This window comes from Syngnathus leptorhynchus, chromosome 19 (assembly GCF_054491065.1).
Source record: "Syngnathus leptorhynchus isolate UIUO chromosome 19, UIUO_Slep, whole genome shotgun sequence".
NCBI lineage: Eukaryota > Metazoa > Chordata > Actinopteri > Syngnathiformes > Syngnathidae > Syngnathus > Syngnathus leptorhynchus.
In genome coordinates this window covers 2,909,247-2,926,737 of record NC_141213.1, presented here as the reverse complement: position 1 = coordinate 2,926,737, position 17,491 = coordinate 2,909,247, and the positions used below count along the sequence as shown (strand labels likewise).

General features: G+C 44.5%; 3 protein-coding genes across 6 annotated transcripts in view; 2 read left to right on the top strand and 1 right to left on the bottom strand.

The window, feature by feature from the left end:
* The window catches only part of csrnp1b (cysteine-serine-rich nuclear protein 1b), a 53,143-nt gene extending 48,675 nt beyond the window's left edge, over positions 1-4,468 (top strand). For both annotated transcript variants that reach the window (XM_085938981.1, XM_085938983.1), the window contains 3 exons: positions 810-1,069; positions 1,144-1,443; positions 1,515-4,468. In XM_085938981.1, coding sequence (XP_085795107.1) covers positions 810-1,069; positions 1,144-1,443; positions 1,515-2,438 — 1,484 coding nt within the window. In that variant the 3' untranslated portion in view covers positions 2,439-4,468. The remainder of the gene's footprint in view (positions 1-809; positions 1,070-1,143; positions 1,444-1,514) is intronic.
* A 423-nt stretch (positions 4,469-4,891) lies between these two features.
* slc35g2b (solute carrier family 35 member G2b) lies at positions 4,892-17,162 on the top strand. Of its 3 annotated transcripts, XM_085938986.1 has the most exons (6): positions 4,892-5,141; positions 6,696-6,812; positions 6,905-6,945; positions 7,146-7,392; positions 14,020-14,397; positions 15,465-17,162. In XM_085938986.1, the coding sequence occupies exon 6, from the start codon at positions 15,491-15,493 to the stop codon at positions 16,739-16,741; it is 1,251 nt and encodes a 416-aa protein (XP_085795112.1). In that variant the 5' UTR covers positions 4,892-5,141; positions 6,696-6,812; positions 6,905-6,945; positions 7,146-7,392; positions 14,020-14,397; positions 15,465-15,490; the 3' UTR covers positions 16,742-17,162. The 3 variants fall into 3 exon arrangements, 2 of the variants coding, with proteins under 2 accessions (XP_085795112.1, XP_085795113.1); XR_015069149.1 differs by lacking the exons at positions 14,020-14,397; positions 15,465-17,162 and adding an exon at positions 8,788-9,437; XM_085938987.1 differs by lacking the exon at positions 6,905-6,945.
* On the bottom strand, positions 5,521-7,666 carry LOC147041656 (uncharacterized). Its single transcript, XM_085938984.1, has 3 exons — positions 7,409-7,666; positions 7,114-7,335; positions 5,521-7,019 (listed from the first exon to the last, which is right to left on the bottom strand). The coding sequence occupies exons 2-3, from the start codon at positions 7,172-7,174 to the stop codon at positions 5,785-5,787; spliced, it is 1,296 nt and encodes a 431-aa protein (XP_085795110.1). The 5' UTR covers positions 7,175-7,335; positions 7,409-7,666; the 3' UTR covers positions 5,521-5,784.
* Positions 17,163-17,491: the final 329 nt, after the last annotated feature.

Sequence of the window (17,491 nt, the reverse complement as noted above, 5' to 3'; positions counted from 1 at the left end):
GTGAAAGCGGTGTGGCTAAAAAGCTCGGTATAGACGACGGGGGCAAATGAGGTTTCCTGGAAGAACGCTGGTGAACACACGGGCCGTTGTGGGAAGGAAGGGGCTGGGCCCGCACCCAGGACAGGTGCTGAAAGAGGCCCGACGGGGCGTGGGATGCGGAGGAGAAGGCGTGCAAACACAAACCTGGGGGGGGGGGGGGAGCAGATTGGTGTCGTTGCAAAGGAAGTGGAGAATATGGCAAAGGTGCTCATTAGTTCAGCTACTAGAGTTGAGATTAAGGACCCTCTAGGGATTGCCTTCTCAAATGTTCCCACCCTGGGACCTTCTGTCCCACTCTGCCATTAAAGCCATTAAATCACAATTAAATATATATAGCCAGCACATGTGGACTCATGGCACTTGAGTTGGGGTTGTTGGAGGACGTGGAAATTCTAAGAACCATGCAATAGTTGTTCTTCCATTGCGTGCACGTGTACCTTTGACCTTTGTCTCGTTCTGGCACTGTTTCGTGGGAATCTCGTCATCTTGCGGGGATTGCCCGACAATTCCCCCCCGCCCCTCCCTCGGTTGATTTTTCATTGTGGGCAACGCGGATCATTTTTTACGGTGGCGTCATGTTTCCGTGTTAATTGGGTGCCCGATAAGGCTCCGTGAAAGAGCAGCGCAATGAATCATAAGAGTTTTTTTTTTACTAGGCCCTTGTAAATTCCAATGGAGGGATATTCCGCCCTCTAGTGGCACGCAGAAGTAGTGCATGTAAAAAAAGAAAAGGGGGAACTAAATCCGTTTCTTTTTCCTCCCCTCCGCAGCAACGTCCATCCTCAAGAAATCCAAGCGGGCGCGACGGAGCAATGTCACCTTTGACCAGGTGACGGTCTTCTTCTTCCCGCGGTGCCAGGGCTTCACTAGCGTACCCAGCCGAGGGGGGTGCACCCTGGGCATGACGCCCCGGCACAGCGCCCATCGAACGTACACGCTGACCGAGTTCGCCGCCGAGCAGAGGTTGCTACGCCGGGAAAAACTGCTCAACCGGCTACGGGAGGAAAAGCTGGAGGCTCTTAAATTAAAGGTGAGTGAAGACACAGAACCGGACTCAGATTTGAGGGTTCGGGGTCTCTCTTTGACCAATGGTGTCTTCTGCAGTTGACCAAGAACGGAACCCGAGACAGCGAAGAGGCCGAGCGGCTGACAGTGGACGACATCCCCGAGCGGGACGTGGACGTGAGCGGCGCCAACTTGGAGGAGGGCGGCTCGTTCCTCCAGCCGTACCCGTCCAAACAGCGCTACGCTCTGCTGAAAGCCGCCGGAGTCAAGAAGGTCGACAAGGAGGAAAAGAGACAGCTGCACGAGCTGCGGATCTCCAGGGAACGTTGCGGTTGCGACTGTCAAGGCTTTTGCGAGCCCGAAACGTGCGGCTGCAGCTTGGCCGGCATCAAGTGTCAGGTAAGAGAACCTTTGAGGAACATTCAGAATGTGGGCTTCAGATAAGGAGTAATGGGTTCTTCCTCCGGCAGATGGACCATTCGTCGTTCCCGTGCGGCTGCACCAAGGACGGCTGCGGCAACACGCAAGGCCGCATCGAGTTCAACTCCACCCGGGTGCAGACGCACTACATCCACACCATCATGAAGCTGGAGCTGGAGAAGCGACTGGAGGAGCAGTCCGGCGGCGAAGAGGCGGCGGTAGCGACGGCGAATGCCATGGCCGCCCCCCCGGCTCACCCCGCTCGCTCCTTCCCCTTCGGCTCGGAGCTGGCGTCCGCCGGCGACAACAGCTGCAGCAGCGACATGACGGACTTGTCGGACTCGTCCGGCCACAGCGACGACTCGGAGGGCGGCGGGAGCCCGTGCGGGCAGCGCACTCCGCTAGACGTGGACGAGAAAGGCCTGAACCGCATCCTCAGCTTCAACGAGGCCGGGAACGAGAAGGACTCGTGTCCCCGGCAGGCGGCCACGACGGCCGAAACCTTCGGCAGCTTCAGCATGGCGGACTTTGCCGACGAGAACGACAACGCGGCGCCGTTGGACAATCGGACCGGGTCGGAACTTTTAGACGAGAACGCTAACCAGGGCAACGGACTCTTCAACTGCGGCGGAGTCCCGCACACGCCCTCGCCGACCGTGGACCGCTCGGCCAGCTACAACATGGACCTGAGCCTGTCATCCGAGTCGGACCTGGAGTTCTTCGACGGGTTCCCCTGCCTCGGCCCCAGCTCGCTCTACAACTCGCTTAAGGAGTACGAGCACATGGACAACTTTTTCCACTTCCAGCTGCCGAGCTACCCGAGCCTGCCGGCGTCCGGCGACCCGGGCACCTGCCTCCTGGAGTCCCTCATCGGACTCTCGGAGTCCGTCCCCGAGCCGCCTCCCGCCTTTACGGACAATCAGATGTTGGAGGAAGCCATCAAGTTGTCTGTAATGGAGTCCGTCAAAGTTTGACATACAAAAAGCTTTGGGCTGTGCTGAACCAGAACAGTGTAAAGGTTCTAGAGCCATTTGGGTTCACCTCAAAGCCCAAAATCCAAAACTCTGTGTCAAATTTGGAGGACGCTTGGTGGGACACGTCGGAATTTGGAGGATGCCGTGATCTCCTTCTTAGCCTAAAGTCCAAAGTCGCCTTTGGGCGCTGGCGTGAAGGCCCGCCGACACCAAAACATGCCGAGAGAACTCTCAACCAAACCCACGAACGGGAACCGTAAGGAGCTGTAACAACACAGCCGAATGTGCACCTCAGGGATTCTTTTGTTCTGGCTTTTCGGAGGCCATCGCTGCGACGGTTTTTGCCTTTGTCGGACCCCGTCAAGTTTTTTGCGTGGAATCACAAAGCTAGCGGACTCCCGAGAGGCTCGCATGGTACAAGAAAATGGAAAAAAAAAAAAAATCCCGCTCGATCAGCACTTTATCAAAGGCACCGTTTTGGTCGCGTGGGGTTCAACTGTTAAATTATCGACTTTCTTGGCTTAAATGATTTCAAAGCTGTACTGTTTTTTTTTTTTTTTTTGCCTTTTATTATAAGTTATTTCCTGCAAGGATTCATATTTATTTTCCACTCGAGAAGCACTGTGCTTTCCTTTCTTTCACAACCGTCAAGTGCAATCGTCCTCATTCACATTTTTGATTTTGTTTTTTTTAGGAATCCTTATCGGAAAATAAAGGCCATCAGAAAAGTATTTAATATCTATTTGCTGATTAACTTATTATCTCAACGCTTATTTAATTCTTTTGGCAATAAAAAATGGAGCCGTGGAAGCCGAGCAAGAAAACTCTTAAATCTCCCTTTAAAAAAAATAAAAAATCTCTAAATTATGGCATTTATTGTATTTCTGCCTATGTCGTGTAACCATAGAGAGAGAAAATGACTAATATTTTGTAACTAATTTATGTAGATTGACGAAAAGAGAATTCTAATGAAACTGACAAATTGACTATTTTATTAAGCAGAAACATTTTCAATCGGGGGGACAACCTTTATGATATAGAAAACTATATTACATTTATGATGTGAAGTATTTTTCACGGGCAGTTTTCGACTATGTGCCGCTCAAAAACGGATTTGATTTGATTGTATTCTGAATTTTCCTCGGAAGTCTGTGACTTTGGTCACAACGTGTTTTATCCATTTGAAAACGGGGTTTTGCCGGATAAAAATTGCATATATTATACGATTTTCTATCGTGCGCGCAGAACCCCCATTGCGAAGAAGTTGCCTCATTTTAAAGGAGACATTTTATGCAGATTGTTGAAAAGGCAGAAGGACTGACTCAGACGTTTTCAGAAATTTCCCAGATGGCAAAATATTTGCTCTAGACCTATTCCTAGACAATTCTAGAATATGTCACCTTTTAAATACTGTTCAACAGTGAGGAATGCTTAATCTGACAGGGGGGGCGCTAGAGAGCCGATGTACATATCTCACTTATGTTCTGCAACTTTTTCGGGACCCCTCTTGAGCAGGCAGGGGTGGGGAACCCGGGGCATACGCCAGAACATTTTGCGTGCATTATTTTTTCCAAAAAGCTTCCCCAGCCCTGCTTTCCAACGTAATGCATGTCGGTTCCCTAAAGCTGAAGTCTCAATGTATACTTTTTAAAAAGTGCAGCACATTGGAAATGTTATCTGCTTTTTGCCTTCTTTTTTGTATTAATTTAAAAATCCATCCGATGATGCCAAGCGGAGTTGTACAAAAACATGAAGAAATGACAACAGTGAGTGTTTATTGACGTCATGTATTAATTAACCGTACTGCCCCCCCTCCCCTCTTTTTCCACTTCAAGGAACGTGTCTTACATTTTTTTGATACATTTTTTTTTTACTTTTTTTTTTTTCTCTGTACATATTTCTGCTTCAACGCTCCCGCAGAGCAAACAAAAGCTGCTTTATTTTTTACATGCTTTCACTTAAACCTGTCTTTTCATCCAAGCCATTTTGACAGCCTGTCCCTCGATATAATAAAATGTTTTCTAAACTCTTGACTCCTGTCGTTTGTGTTTGTATAATTCATGTTGTTCCCTGAGGGAGAAGTATTAAAAAGATATGTTTTTTAATTTGCAATTGTAATATTTTACGCTTGCGGTAATTTCAGCTGAGTGGGAGGTAACGAGCAGTTCGGGCTAATTAATTTTAATTTCAATTTTGGGCGATGCTCGTTAGTAACTACGTTATTTTCTTCCACTCCAGGTAAAATTAGTCCAAAAGCTCCATAAATCTGCCCACCCTCAATCCTTTTTCTTTAAATTTCGTCAGTAAATTTGATATGTAACAATAGGCCGATAGTAATGGATATGTAACATTGTCGCCCTCTTGTGGCTATGACGTCCTACTACAATCCAAATCCAGAACGTAAAAACCCCATTAGTTTGACTTTAGCGACATGTAAACTGCGCATGCTCGAACTCGTTTACCTGCTTGAATAGAAACACCTGTGGCGAAAACCAAATGTTATTTGTTAGCATTTGATTTTCCAGGCTATATCCTTTATTTGATAACTGTATTTATGTTACTGACTACGTTTTGATTTATTTGTTCACGTTTTTTTTACCTCCTTAGAGGCGCAGTATAAAGTAGCATTCAGCTCCTCTGAGAAAACTATTCAACCTGAAAGGACTTTTCTGTGGATCCTCCTACCCCAAATGTCAACTATCGGTGAGTAAGATAATTAACGGAGGTAATTAACATGTATTCGTGTCATGACCCAAACATCAAATTAACTAAACACTTGGAAGCGTTTTGAAATATTTTAATGTAAGACTTTTGAACCACAAACCATCGTGGGTTCTCATATGGGATTCCTTTTTTACTACACACGGAGCAAACAAAAGGTTTCTCTCCCGTGTGTAATCTCAATTGCATGTTTAACCTTTCGTAGGCTTTCCCACAAGTAGAGCAACTGAAGGGTTTTTCCTCTTGTCGCATGTGCTTGTGTGTGGACGAAAGTGCGCGTTTTCTAGTCCACTTGGGTGCTGACGTAAGCTCACTTCCGGTTGCAATCTTCTTCGTGTTTACTAGCGGTTTGCAAACTATGAACTAAACATTACCGCCACCTATTGGTTTGTAACGAGTACAGCGTTTGGTCACAAATTTGCGAAAATCATGGCCAATTCGAGTTAGCAAGTCATTTGTTAGCCTTCCTGGAAGTAAATCAAAAGTGTTTACAAAATGTTAAAAAGAAATTCTCTCAACTTTATTTTTTTCCACACCCAGAACGGGAGAATTTCCATTTTTTCAGAAAAATACAAATTCCACTGTTATAATATTCCTGTGACTTCTGTAAAACATTTCTTCTCCCTTAATTATGTGTCTGCATATGTGCAGCTAAGCTGCTGCGATGAGCATAGCTTCCGCCGCAAACCGAACAACTGAAGGGTTTTTCTCCCGTGTGTGTTCTCACGTGGGATTCCAGATGTCCCCTTTGATAGAATGTTTTATTACAAAACGGGCAACTAAAAGGTTTTTCTTCAGTGTGCGTTTTCATATGCGCTCTCCAGTTTTGCTTAAAAAAAAAAGTTTTGTCACACAATGAGCAACTAAAAGGTTTCTCTCCTGTGTGTATTATCATGTGGGCCTTCACAGTTTCTTTTCGAGAGAATGTCGAACCACAAACTGAGCAAGCAAAGGGTTTTTCCCCGTTGTGTGTTCTCATATGCGATCTTAGATGTGCCTTTTGGGAGAATGTTTTGTTGCACAATGAGCAAACAAAAGGTTTTTCCCCCGTGTGTGTCCTCATGTGTGATTCCAAATGTCCCCTTTGATAGAAAGTTTTATTACACAACGGACAAACAAAAGATTTTTCTCCCGTGTGTGATTCCAAATGTGTGCTTCCCGATAATGTTTTATTACACGAGTGTGTTCTCATGTGTGCCTCCATGCTTATCTTATGAGATGTTTTACCACAAGTGGAACAATTCAAAGTTTTTTCTCCTGTGTGTTTAGTCATGTGTGTTCTTAAGCTTTGCTTAAAAAAGAAAGTTTTGCCACACACGGAGCAACTGAAGGGTTTTTCTCCTGTGTGTGTTCTCATGTGTTTTACCATGCCGTCTTTTAGAGTGAAGGTTTTCGCGCAAATTGAGCAGCTAAATGGTTTTTCTCCCGCGTGTATCCTCATGTGCGCCACCATGTTTGGCTTTCGGGTAAACGTTTTGCCACAAATGGAGCAGTTGAAATGTTTTTTACCCGTTTTCTGATTCGTGTCCTTTTCAGAAGCTCCAGACTGTTTGTCGTCACTCTCGTAGTCTTCGTCGCTCTTTGAAGGTTCTTCCATGTCGTCGCTATCTGACAGCGGCGCCAAGAGGTTGCCTGGTGGTGGTGAGCGTTGAGGTGCTTCATATTCATTATCTTCACTCTTTACAGAGATGATGTTAAGTGGCAACTTGGTGACACTAAACTCCTCGTCTTCCTCTTTAACGTAGGTGAGCTGTGGATGATCCTCTTCGCTTTTGAAGTGGGAGGGGTGTGTCACTCCCTCTTCTTCTTTAACATGGTGGAGCTTTGGAATTGCTTGATGGCTAATCAGCTGCCGGACATCTGCAGGATATGAGCAACACAAATACAGAAACCTAATAATTGTGGCTTTTTGGACATGTTTGTTAAGGTTTCTTCTCGCAAAAAGTTGTCTCACATAATTTCAACTGTTTGTCATCACCTCCACAGTCTTTGTTGGTCCTCCAAGATGTTTCCATGTCGTTGCTATCTGACAGTGGAGACCTGGTGGTGGTCCTCCACAGTGGTTTTCACTTCGACCACTGGAGTAGTTCGTTTTGAATCTTCATGGAGACAGCAGTCGGCTGAGATCGACATTGGTGCTCCCCCAATGGAACTGAGGGCTTAAGTTCTTCCCCATCTACCGGAGAAGAGAAACACGACCGCAGTTAAGGTCACGAGGTCCACTATGATGAAGGTATGAGTAAGCTGACCTTAAAGGCATAAAACAATATGAGTCATGAAAACAGCTTGTTTGTTTCTCTGTCTTTCTCGCTCTTGACAGTTGTGCCTCGTGAAACGCGATCGTTATTGGGTTTTTTTTAAGTCCACATTCGATGGTTGCTTTCCAAAAGTCTCTCAATATTAAGAAGAGGTTGTTGTAGAAAGTTTAACCACAACACTGAACCCTCGCGTTTTGAAGCGTTGGATGCTAAGCTAACGGCAGTCTTCTTTTGTTAAATCGGCTTGAACGCCAGCTGGGTTGTCAAATGTACACCGCCGCCTAGTGGTTAGGAGTGATTACTGCGTGGCGCACGGTCTTGGTTTGCGTTGAAGATTTGTCTAGTTTTTATTTGATGTGCTGGCAAAGACGACAAAAAGCAATTTAATGGAGATTTTCAGCCTGTATTCGAGCCTTTCTTTATGCTACTTCACGCATTTGTTAAATTGTTGCGCAATACGTTTTGTCTTTATGCTAGTCCTTTATAGAGTACTTTAAAATAATAACCAGCCGTGAAACATGCCATTACAAATTCAAATTGTCCCTTTGTCGGAAGTTGATTGAAATTCCATTTTGAGACACAAGGTGTCAGCAAAACACATTTTTGCCGTCACAGCCTTTATCCAACAAGACGGGTTTATGATTCATGTAGGCATGAAGTGTTAAGTCTGTTAATATTTCAGGACAAAATTCAATGCTATAATCCATCTGTATCATGTTTTTGTAATGATATGAATCCTGGTAAATCATTAGATCACCATCATCATGTGATGTCTTCCTAATTTCCCGCCCGTCCCCGAGATGACACCCAACCAGACATAATGAAGAGAATCATAGTAGTGTGAGATGCAGCTGAAGGGATGCGAATGAGCCTCTATTATTTAGCAGGGCACTCCTCTGTGGAAAAGGGGGGGGGGATGGGCATAAGGAGAGAGAAAGAGAGGGCGAACCATGAAACACGAGACGGATTTGTCGTAATCTGCGAAAAGAGAGAGTGTCTCATTGTTCACTTCAATATGCTTTTGTGCACCTGCTTGCATTGCTACATGTTAGCATTTCTTTCTTAAATTCTTAAAAAGCTCCCATTGTGCTATCTCTAATGATATTTTATCTAGTCATGTTGCTTTTGTAATGTAATCATATATTTTAACACTAATTGTTAAGTGGTTAAAGGTCATTTAAAGGCACTTGAACTTTGCAACACATTGTTAGCCCAAGGCTAGGTGAGAAACCCCCAGAACAACTGCAGAGCTTCGGCGACATTGCCCCACGTGTCATCATCTCTATTTTTTTTTTTTTATGATGTTGCAAGTGTTTCCGAAAGAAGCGATGACGCATCTGCACTGACTTGTCATCTCGGCTTTATTTCAGGCAAGCAGGCACCAGGCATCGTGTTCGGCACCAACGCCTCGCGCCTGTCGCTTACAACGTGACAAATTGTGGATTAGATAAACTCACCATGGTGGGAAGACACATGGTGAGGGGGAAAAAAGATGATGAGAATTTGACTATACCTGGAATTTGAGTAGATTTCGCTTCACAAGGAAAGATGGACGAGAATTTATTATCATTTTCTTTCTTCAACTTTCCACAACACGGTAATTCAAATCATTACTCCCCACCCATTGTAATAATACAATATACAATATAGTTTCATTTCGTAGCTATGAATTTTCTGTGAGGCATTTTTGTCTTATTCTACATCCATACCATAACTAGAGAACGTGTGTGCTTTCCAAGGCTTGTAATGACATTCATTCTGCCAGGCCTAAATTCATTAGGAGGGCGTTTTTATTTTATTTTTTGTCATCATTATAACCTCAGACTGCATGGCTACGAGCATCACAGCTCTAATGCCGCAGGCCTTGGACAACGCCCAAAGGTATCCATGGCAACATTGTGTTGTTTCATCAATCACTTGGAAAAAACACAAATGTATTTTTTTGACAAATGTGTCATTTAAGAATGCAATAATTCATTTTTTTTTTAGGATGTTTTTCTCTCTTAATGACCATAGCAGCTTGAGTGTACCTAATAAAGTGGCCCGTGAGCGGTGGCGAATGCAAAAGCCGCGTCCGCCATTCCTTCGAGTCGCCCTTTACATCTGTCAATGCACACGCCTGAGCAGAGCACCCTCAAACCTACCCCCCCCCTCCCCGCCATCCTTCAACCATGCAACATATTTGCCGTGACATCCTCGCCGCCACTGGCCGGGCCCGATTTGGGTGTAGTGAGCTGCCTCTTGGAGTTAACCTCATTTTTCTGACAAGCTTTCACCCTGCAGGGACAGTGCATGCCTGATAATGCCCTACATATACAGTACATTGTATACAGTAGAGCAGGCTCTTCGTTATACAATGCAATGCCCCGAAAAGCAAATTATGGCTTGACGAAACTGTGAGATGTTATCAGATGTCTGTCGAATGGTACAATTGTTGCAGCCATTGACAAAAAAAAAAAAAAAGATAAGAAAAACGCTGGCTGATAGCTGAACAAATGTGTTTTTATGGGGTGTGACACTTGATGCATGTTGGATTGGATGGGGAAGGGACGGGTGTCAGCTTTAAAACAGTGATAGTATACTAGGCCTTGTGCGGAGGTCGATGCGTTATTAGTCAGACTTGCTTTGGATGTTATTAGATGATGAGGGTGTGCCCAATGAAGTGCTTCAGCTGGGATATTAATAGCATGTCCCAACCCACGTCATTTTATTTTCACTATTCCCCTTTTTGGCTTGGAAGTATGAGTCATCATTGAAACCTCAATTGGGAGACACACACTTATGCTGTTATCAGGTCAGTCCAGACAGCAAACCTGCAGGCAACCCCCCCCCCCCCCCCCCCCCAAAGCTCTCTCCCACTCTGGAGACCACACAAGCTAATGCGCCGTCAAATCAGCGGCCATCTTTGGTTTGAATGTAAGACATTAAGTGGTTATTAGCGTGGTCGTGAGCAGATGTGGCTTGATGACGTTAGACGGTAATGATGGTGATTGCATGAGAGGACAGGCCTCCGGGGCTAAAAAGGATTTTGTTTACCCAGCGAGGGATGCAAACAGAATAGGCAGGTGTGTGTATACGAGCATATACTACGTGCGCTCAAGAGTTTCCAAAGCAGGTCCCCATTCATTGCGTCTCTCTGCCCACGCATGCAAACACCAAGATGTAACAGCCATCCTAACAATCTGGATTTCAGGTTAAGGTTAATATGCTTTTTAAGACTCTTGAAAGTCGTGTTTGTGTTTTAATTGATGCTAATGCCATGTCTTGGAAGTCATGGCTGCTGTGGATTTACCGCCATGCGTCTTTGCTGCCTTCGCGATCATTGATTGTTGAGACTTAAGTGTCCCCAGTTATTGATAAAATCCTCAGATTTCTTTCACTGTCACGAGGTGAAGGCAAATATCGATCCATGATATTTTTCTACAAACCTTTTTATTTTATGGAAACCATGACGTCCTCTAGCTTAATGCCAACTTTCTATCCAAAATGCCATAGACAAACTAGCATCAGTGTTGTGTGGCTATTTGAACCCCAAAGGTGCAGCAACACATGTAGACGGACAATCCAACAATCTTACAGGCATATGTATTATTTATCCTCTGCAAAAATACCTTTACTGCCACTCTTGGAGACACTTACTGGAGTAGTGAATGTCCTCTTTGTGTATATTAGAAGAAAGAAAACTAATAGATGCTTTAATTAGACAGATAAAGCTTCACCTTCTACACTACACCGCACTTAGCGAAACTATCCACAGACACGTCATCACTCAGCGTGACTCAGCTATCAATGTCATCTCCATTTTCCTCTCACTTGTTTTGTCACAACACCCAACATAAAAAAACTCTGCGGTGAAACGTAACGGAATCAAATACGTGACCTGATTACCAAAATGTTTCGTGTCCCAGATGTTTAAACGCTGCGCCGTGTGCCAGGCCGACCCTGTTGACAGCTTCCTGCTTGCGTAAACCACCCCCCCCCCTCAATAAACGAGGCCCTAGAGACAGCCAATAAGGGGCTATAATAAAATAAATAAATAAATAAATAAATAAATAAAACAGGCAGTTCAGTGGCGCTCAGGTTGTAATACAAAGAGGAACTGAGCCAGAAACAAGCACTTTGCTTCGCCACTTCATCAGTGAGTCACTGCAATTCTACATAATGAGGATTTTGGGAAAAAAAAAAAAAAGAGAGAAACTAAAGAAAGCGTAAAGACAAAGCCTCCTATCTTGCCTCCTGGTGGGGGGTTAGCACTTTTGTTCATCGAAAACCTGATCAATTTTCACATCACGATGTCGCCCCTTTCATACTGGAATGTGATGAAAAACTTAAGAGGCCACTTTAATTTCGATTACTCTTTCTTTGTTATATTTGAACGCCAACCTCCTTCCTTGTGGCCTCTGCTGCCTCTTGTGGCCAGTATTGGTACTGTAATTCCATTCTGAAGCTGATTGTTAATGAAGATATTTGTTATGTGTGCTATGTCGGTCATTTATCAAATACGCTGGCGCGTCCTTTGCAGTTTGTTTCTTTTATGTGTGTGTTTTCTCGCATCGTTGGAAAAAAAGCAATGAATGTCAGATTGAATGTCTGAGTGAAATACACTCACGCCGGAGCTGAGTAATGGGTCGATAAAACGGGGAGAGCGTGAGCCAACAAACCCAATAATTCAGTGAGGAATTTCAGAGTGTTCCCACGCTACAAGTGACAGAAAGCCAGAATTTCCCCATTATGATTTTGAGCAGGCCTTAAATGAAATTATTAGATTTTTTTTTTCTCATACAAAATCTAATTATTTGGGTTTTTTTTTTTTCTTTGCTCCCACAAGTAGCTCTGCTGAATTCACTTTACATCATTTCCGCTATGACAAATTGTGTTTTAGAAGTAGTTGGACCAGTCTCAGAACAGATTGCGTTCAATTTGAGCGGAAAAAAAAAAAAAAAGGAAATGAACAACGGCTGCCGCCATGTTCCAATTATAATTTATTCTCGGGCTGCACTGGTCCAATGAGTTGATAACGGCATAGTAGGGGGGTGGAAATGTGTTTAAAAAACTATCTGCTCCAATGGTTGCAACTTCCGTTTAAAAATAAAAAAAAACATACAAATGATTTGATCACTCTAACCTGCTCATTTTTCCGAGTATTAGCATACAAGTATTAGACCCAGAATCCAATTTTCAAGCTTCCTGTCTTTGCGGTTTTATGGTGGGGAAAAAAAATATATAAACATAAAAAAAAAAACACACACAGAGGGATTGCACCTCTTCCCTTCATGCATATTTTAAAAGGCCCCATTTAGAAAGTGCTGACTTCTCCCTGCATGTATGATTCTTAGAATCAAGTCTGAGGGGTTGATCTCGATCTGCCATTTGGCCAAAACTAGCATCACGTTGTTTGTCATACCAAACGTCAACTATATTCTGAGCTAAAGCAGCTCCTTTATTATGCATACAACTTAATTTCGGATAATTTATCTCAAATGGAAGCGAACAGATGGTAAGAGTGCCTCGTTTATTTTTTTATTATATTCCAACTAGCGCTTATCAGTTGGCTGTAGGTCAAACTAATTACCTGAGCTTAGACTGCTTCACTTACCGCTGATGGTTTTTTGATTACCACATACGCACACACACACACACACTCGCTTTGTTCTGCAGCAATGCATTTTGAAGGAAATAATGCAAAAGGCCCAATTCCAATGAACACATGAAAAACAGAATGCAAAACACACTAGCCAAATATATCAATAGAATTAAATCATGTATAAAGGTACACATAAGATAAAAAAAGTGATTTAATTCTGAGTCATGTCATAAATACAACACATAGGAATAAATATAATTTTTTTTTAACGAAACCTTGTTTTTTTTAGATCCATAAAGGCGACAATGGCATTTCATGACAAACGGTTTGATGATTACAATCACTTTCCAACTCTCCCCGTCAAAAATTTACAGCCGACCTTTCATCATAGGAGCGGTCGCTTCACGTCAGGCCGTCAATATCCTCTGATAAATATTTTCACCCCTGCTTTCATGCTGATGAATCACTCAATGCGGTACCATTATGTCGGTAATAATTAAAGTGGCCCCTTGAGGTGGCTTCACCGCTGAACCGAAATATGATCCCATTAGATTTGTTTTAATCGTGTTTAATGAGAGGAGTCAAGAGGGAATTATCTCAATCATTGCTAGATGTGACTCCACATAAAAATAAAAAAAATGAGTCATTTACGAATGAGCTCATGGGCCTTCGTTTAGGTGTTAGCGTAACACTTCCAGCTCTTATGAGGTTCTTTTAAAATGTGTGACAATGTCTTTTATATCTGAGAAAAAAATTTAAAATGACCCCACACTTAAGTATTTAGAACAAAAATCATCATAAAATCACCCTGTAAATCTTTCATGGCTGTGTCAGTTGCTAGCCAAAACAGCAGCCCATATCAAAGCATCATTCTCACCAAATGATTGAAGTGTCGTCACACTATTAAAAAAAAAAAAAAATCATCTTTCATGCGGATAAACTTTCTGCAATTATGTTCTGGTTGCTATGCCACCAGTCATCATCGCCAAGGTAATTAAATAGAATCTCCACCAATTAGGCAATCACGTCATATTTCCGTCATCAATAAGCCCCAAAAACTCGAAGTGCTGGAGCACCAGAGGAAGAGGAGGGACAACCAACCGCCCTTCAGTCCCTCCCCGTCCGCCGCAGCCTCAGCATCACCAGCAGCAGACCCTCAGCTTCATCCTCATCATCTTCATCATCCCTGAAGAGCGCCACGTTTTGGAGGAAGAAGAGCGTCGAGAGCGCGCACCCACCGACCCACCCCCCCTCCTTCCCCACCGCCACCCTCCTTTCAGACGCGCGCTCCACTCCACTTGTCGGAAGGGGTTGGAGATGCATGGAGAAATGGCTGTGGGGGAAAATGACGCCAAATCTTCTTTTATGACACCCGGAGCAGTCTTAAGAATATAAGGTAGGGCATCTTTTTCTCTTTTAGATGATAAATGTGTTTTAATTGACTCCTCCTAGAAAGCAACGCATCCTTTTTTTTTTTGTCTTTATCGTAAACCCATTGACGTGTTTCACATATCATTTGTGCTTTTGCTTCTCCATTACGATGAAAATTGTCTTTTCTCGTGAATATTACGAGGAATCAATATTTACCAACGTGCGTTTGTAATAAAGCTGAGCTCTACTGTTTCAGAGGCGAATAATAGCTTGTGCCTGCCCCCTGGTGGTCTTGACGCCCGACGTGGAACTTAGAAGGAATTATTAATGTTAATATGTCACGAGCAAAAGAGAAGGGGGGGGAGGAGCTCATTAGCTTTATCCTTTCAACCTTTTTATCTTTTAGGGTTGCCATGCTATAAATGGCCCACAGTGGTGGTGTGTAGTGTGTGTTTGTGTTATGTAACGTCACCCCCATCGCACTGAATCAGTCTCACACCACTCGCTTACGTGAGGCTGCGTGGCGTACACCGCAATATTATGACCACTTGCAAAAAAAAATTACAAGTATATTAGATTGATCATCAAGAGATATTTTCCATACATATGGGTGGGGCATAGAAAAGTTAGGTGATCCTTTTGGAGATTTGTCAAGAAAACAATATCCCTGACACAAGTTTTACAGATTTAAATGAAATTGGATGAACTTGTCGAGATCTACCAAAATAAAAAAATCTATTCGGCAGGAAAAATGAAGTGGGCTCACTTGATTAGCATGTGGGCCACACAAAAATGATGGCAGGGCGGATTTGGCTGCGTTTGACACATGCGCTTTATATCATTTTGTATGTATGTCAACGGCTGTGCTATTTTTTTTATTATTTTTTTGTCGTGTGTGTGGGCGAAGTTGAAACACGAGTGAAGAAATATGCAAATTTGGCTCTTGACTATTCTAATTAGATGAAGGATGTAATCACGGGTGAGATGAGAAACATATTTAAACATAAGAGCTAATGTGATGAAATCTGCAGATTTTCCAAATGGATTAATAGGACATGCTAACGAGCTCTCACTTTTTTTTTTTTAATTCAGGTTTAAGTTTGGCTTCCTGACGAAAGATGGATGAGTCGTCGTCCTCGCTGCCGTACGGCTCTAAAAAGCGGGTCAAGATTCACCCGAACGCGGTGACGGTGAAGTACGCCACCCATTTCCCCCAACCGGGCGACGAGGGCTTCGATGACGCCCCCTCCTTCGAAGACTTTGGCGCCTTCGCCGAAGCTAATGTGGGGAAGAAGCTGGTGATGGAAAACAAAGGTGGAAGGACTTTGTTTGGAACCCTGGAGACCCAGGCCAAGCCGTCCGGCGCCCCCAGGGACAAGGGGGTTGGCGGTCAGTTGGCCAGCTTTGGCGAGGCCAACGTCCTGGCGTCTAGGGTGACCTGGATGGCCCTTTTCGGGGCGGCGGTCGCTCACGGCTGCGTGGCCTTGATCACCCGTCTGGCTTCGGACCGCTCCAAGGTGCCCTCCCTGGAGTTGCTCTTCATCCGCTCGGTGATCCAGGTGCTTTCCATCCTGGTGGTCTTCTACCACCACGAGGCGCCTTTCGGACCCAAAGGCTACCGTCTGCGTCTTTTCTTCTACGGCGTGTGTAACGTCATCTCCATCACGTGCGCCTACACCTCCTTCGCCATTGTGCCGCCCAGCAACGGCACCATCATGTGGCGTGCCTCCACCACCGTCTTCAGCGCCGTGCTGGCTTTCCTGTTGCTGGACGAGCGTATGGCGTACACGGACGTGGTCACGGTGGTGGGCAGCGTGTTCGGCCTGTGCCTGGTCATGGTGCCCAACGTGGCGGACGAGGAGAAGTCCAGGCTGAATTTTTGGAAGGAGGCTTTCGGCTACACCATGACGGTGATGGCCGGCCTGACTGCCGCCCTCTCCATGATCGTCTACAGAGCTATCAAGGAACGCGTGAGCATGTGGACGGCCCTCTTCACCTTCGGCTGGACGGGCACCGTCTGGGGCGCGTCCACTATGTTCATCATGCAGGAGCCCATCATCCCACTAGACGGCGAGACTTGGGGCTACCTGATCGGGATCTGCATCTGCTCCACCGTGGCGTTTCTGGGCGTCTACTACGCCCTCAACAAGTTCCACCCGGCCTTAGTGAGCACCGTGCAGCACCTGGAGATCGTGGTGGCCATGATCCTGCAGCTCATCGTGCTGAGGATGATCCCGTCGGTGTACGACGTGTTCGGAGCCCTGGTCATCATGATTAGCGTTTTCACCCTCACCGGGCTCAAGCTGTACCGGGTCAGCAGGGCCGTCCGGCAGGATTACCAGGAGATCCTCGACTCTCCCATCAAATGAGACTCATCTCGGTTCTAGTCTTTGTTGTTTACGGCGGCGGTTCTCAAACTGCGGTCCTTGGATCCCAGAAACGTTCACGAGCCCTAATTTGGAGCTGATAACTTAGGGGTCCCTGGACCCAAAAGGTTTGAGAACTGCAGGTTTACAGTGTTTGCTTGGTTGTGCAATTCAAAGAATGTCTGTGCCGTCATCAGATGAATTTCTTTTGTATTGTCGTGCCAGTTGTTGGAAGAGTGCCAGTCATGTAACTAATGTCTTAATATTTGTACGTGAAATGGAAACAATGTGGTACGGTGATCTTACCCCCCCCCCCCCCGATACGTTCATGTCAAATTGTCAGCATAAAGGAAAAATTGTCATTTGGTGGGTGTATTAAAGGGGACATATTATACATAAATATTGAGGATATTATATTTGAAGACCAAACAACATGTATTTTAAACCATTAAAAAGTCAGTTTTTCCATAATATGTCTCCTTTAAGATTCTAAAGGTACTTTGATGCATAACGTCAGCCAGATGTTTTTATCATGCGGTGTGTCAACAACTCATTTAATCCAGTCACAGTTGAACAATAAACGCAAATACCAACAAGCTATGAAGATGAACTTTTTTTACATTCTGAACTGAACACAACAGTCACAATAATGCCAGATGAATAATTTCATTGGGCAGCTCAACTTCTGCGGTTTCACTGTATTTTTCATTAGTTTATCGTTTGCAAAGTGCTAATCCAAAGAGCTCTGAGATG

Bases quoted from the DNA above. Each gene is read 5' to 3' on its own strand.
- LOC147041656 (XM_085938984.1), bottom strand. From the start codon at position 7,174: ATGGAAACATCTTGGAGGACCAACAAAGACTGTGGAGGTGATGACAAA. The intron at 7,020-7,113 runs GTGAGACAACTT...CATATCCTGCAG, and splicing joins TGACAAACAGTTGAAATTAT to ATGTCCGGCAGCTGATTAGC.
- slc35g2b (XM_085938987.1), top strand. From the start codon at position 15,491: ATGGATGAGTCGTCGTCCTCGCTGCCGTACGGCTCTAAAAAGCGGGTC.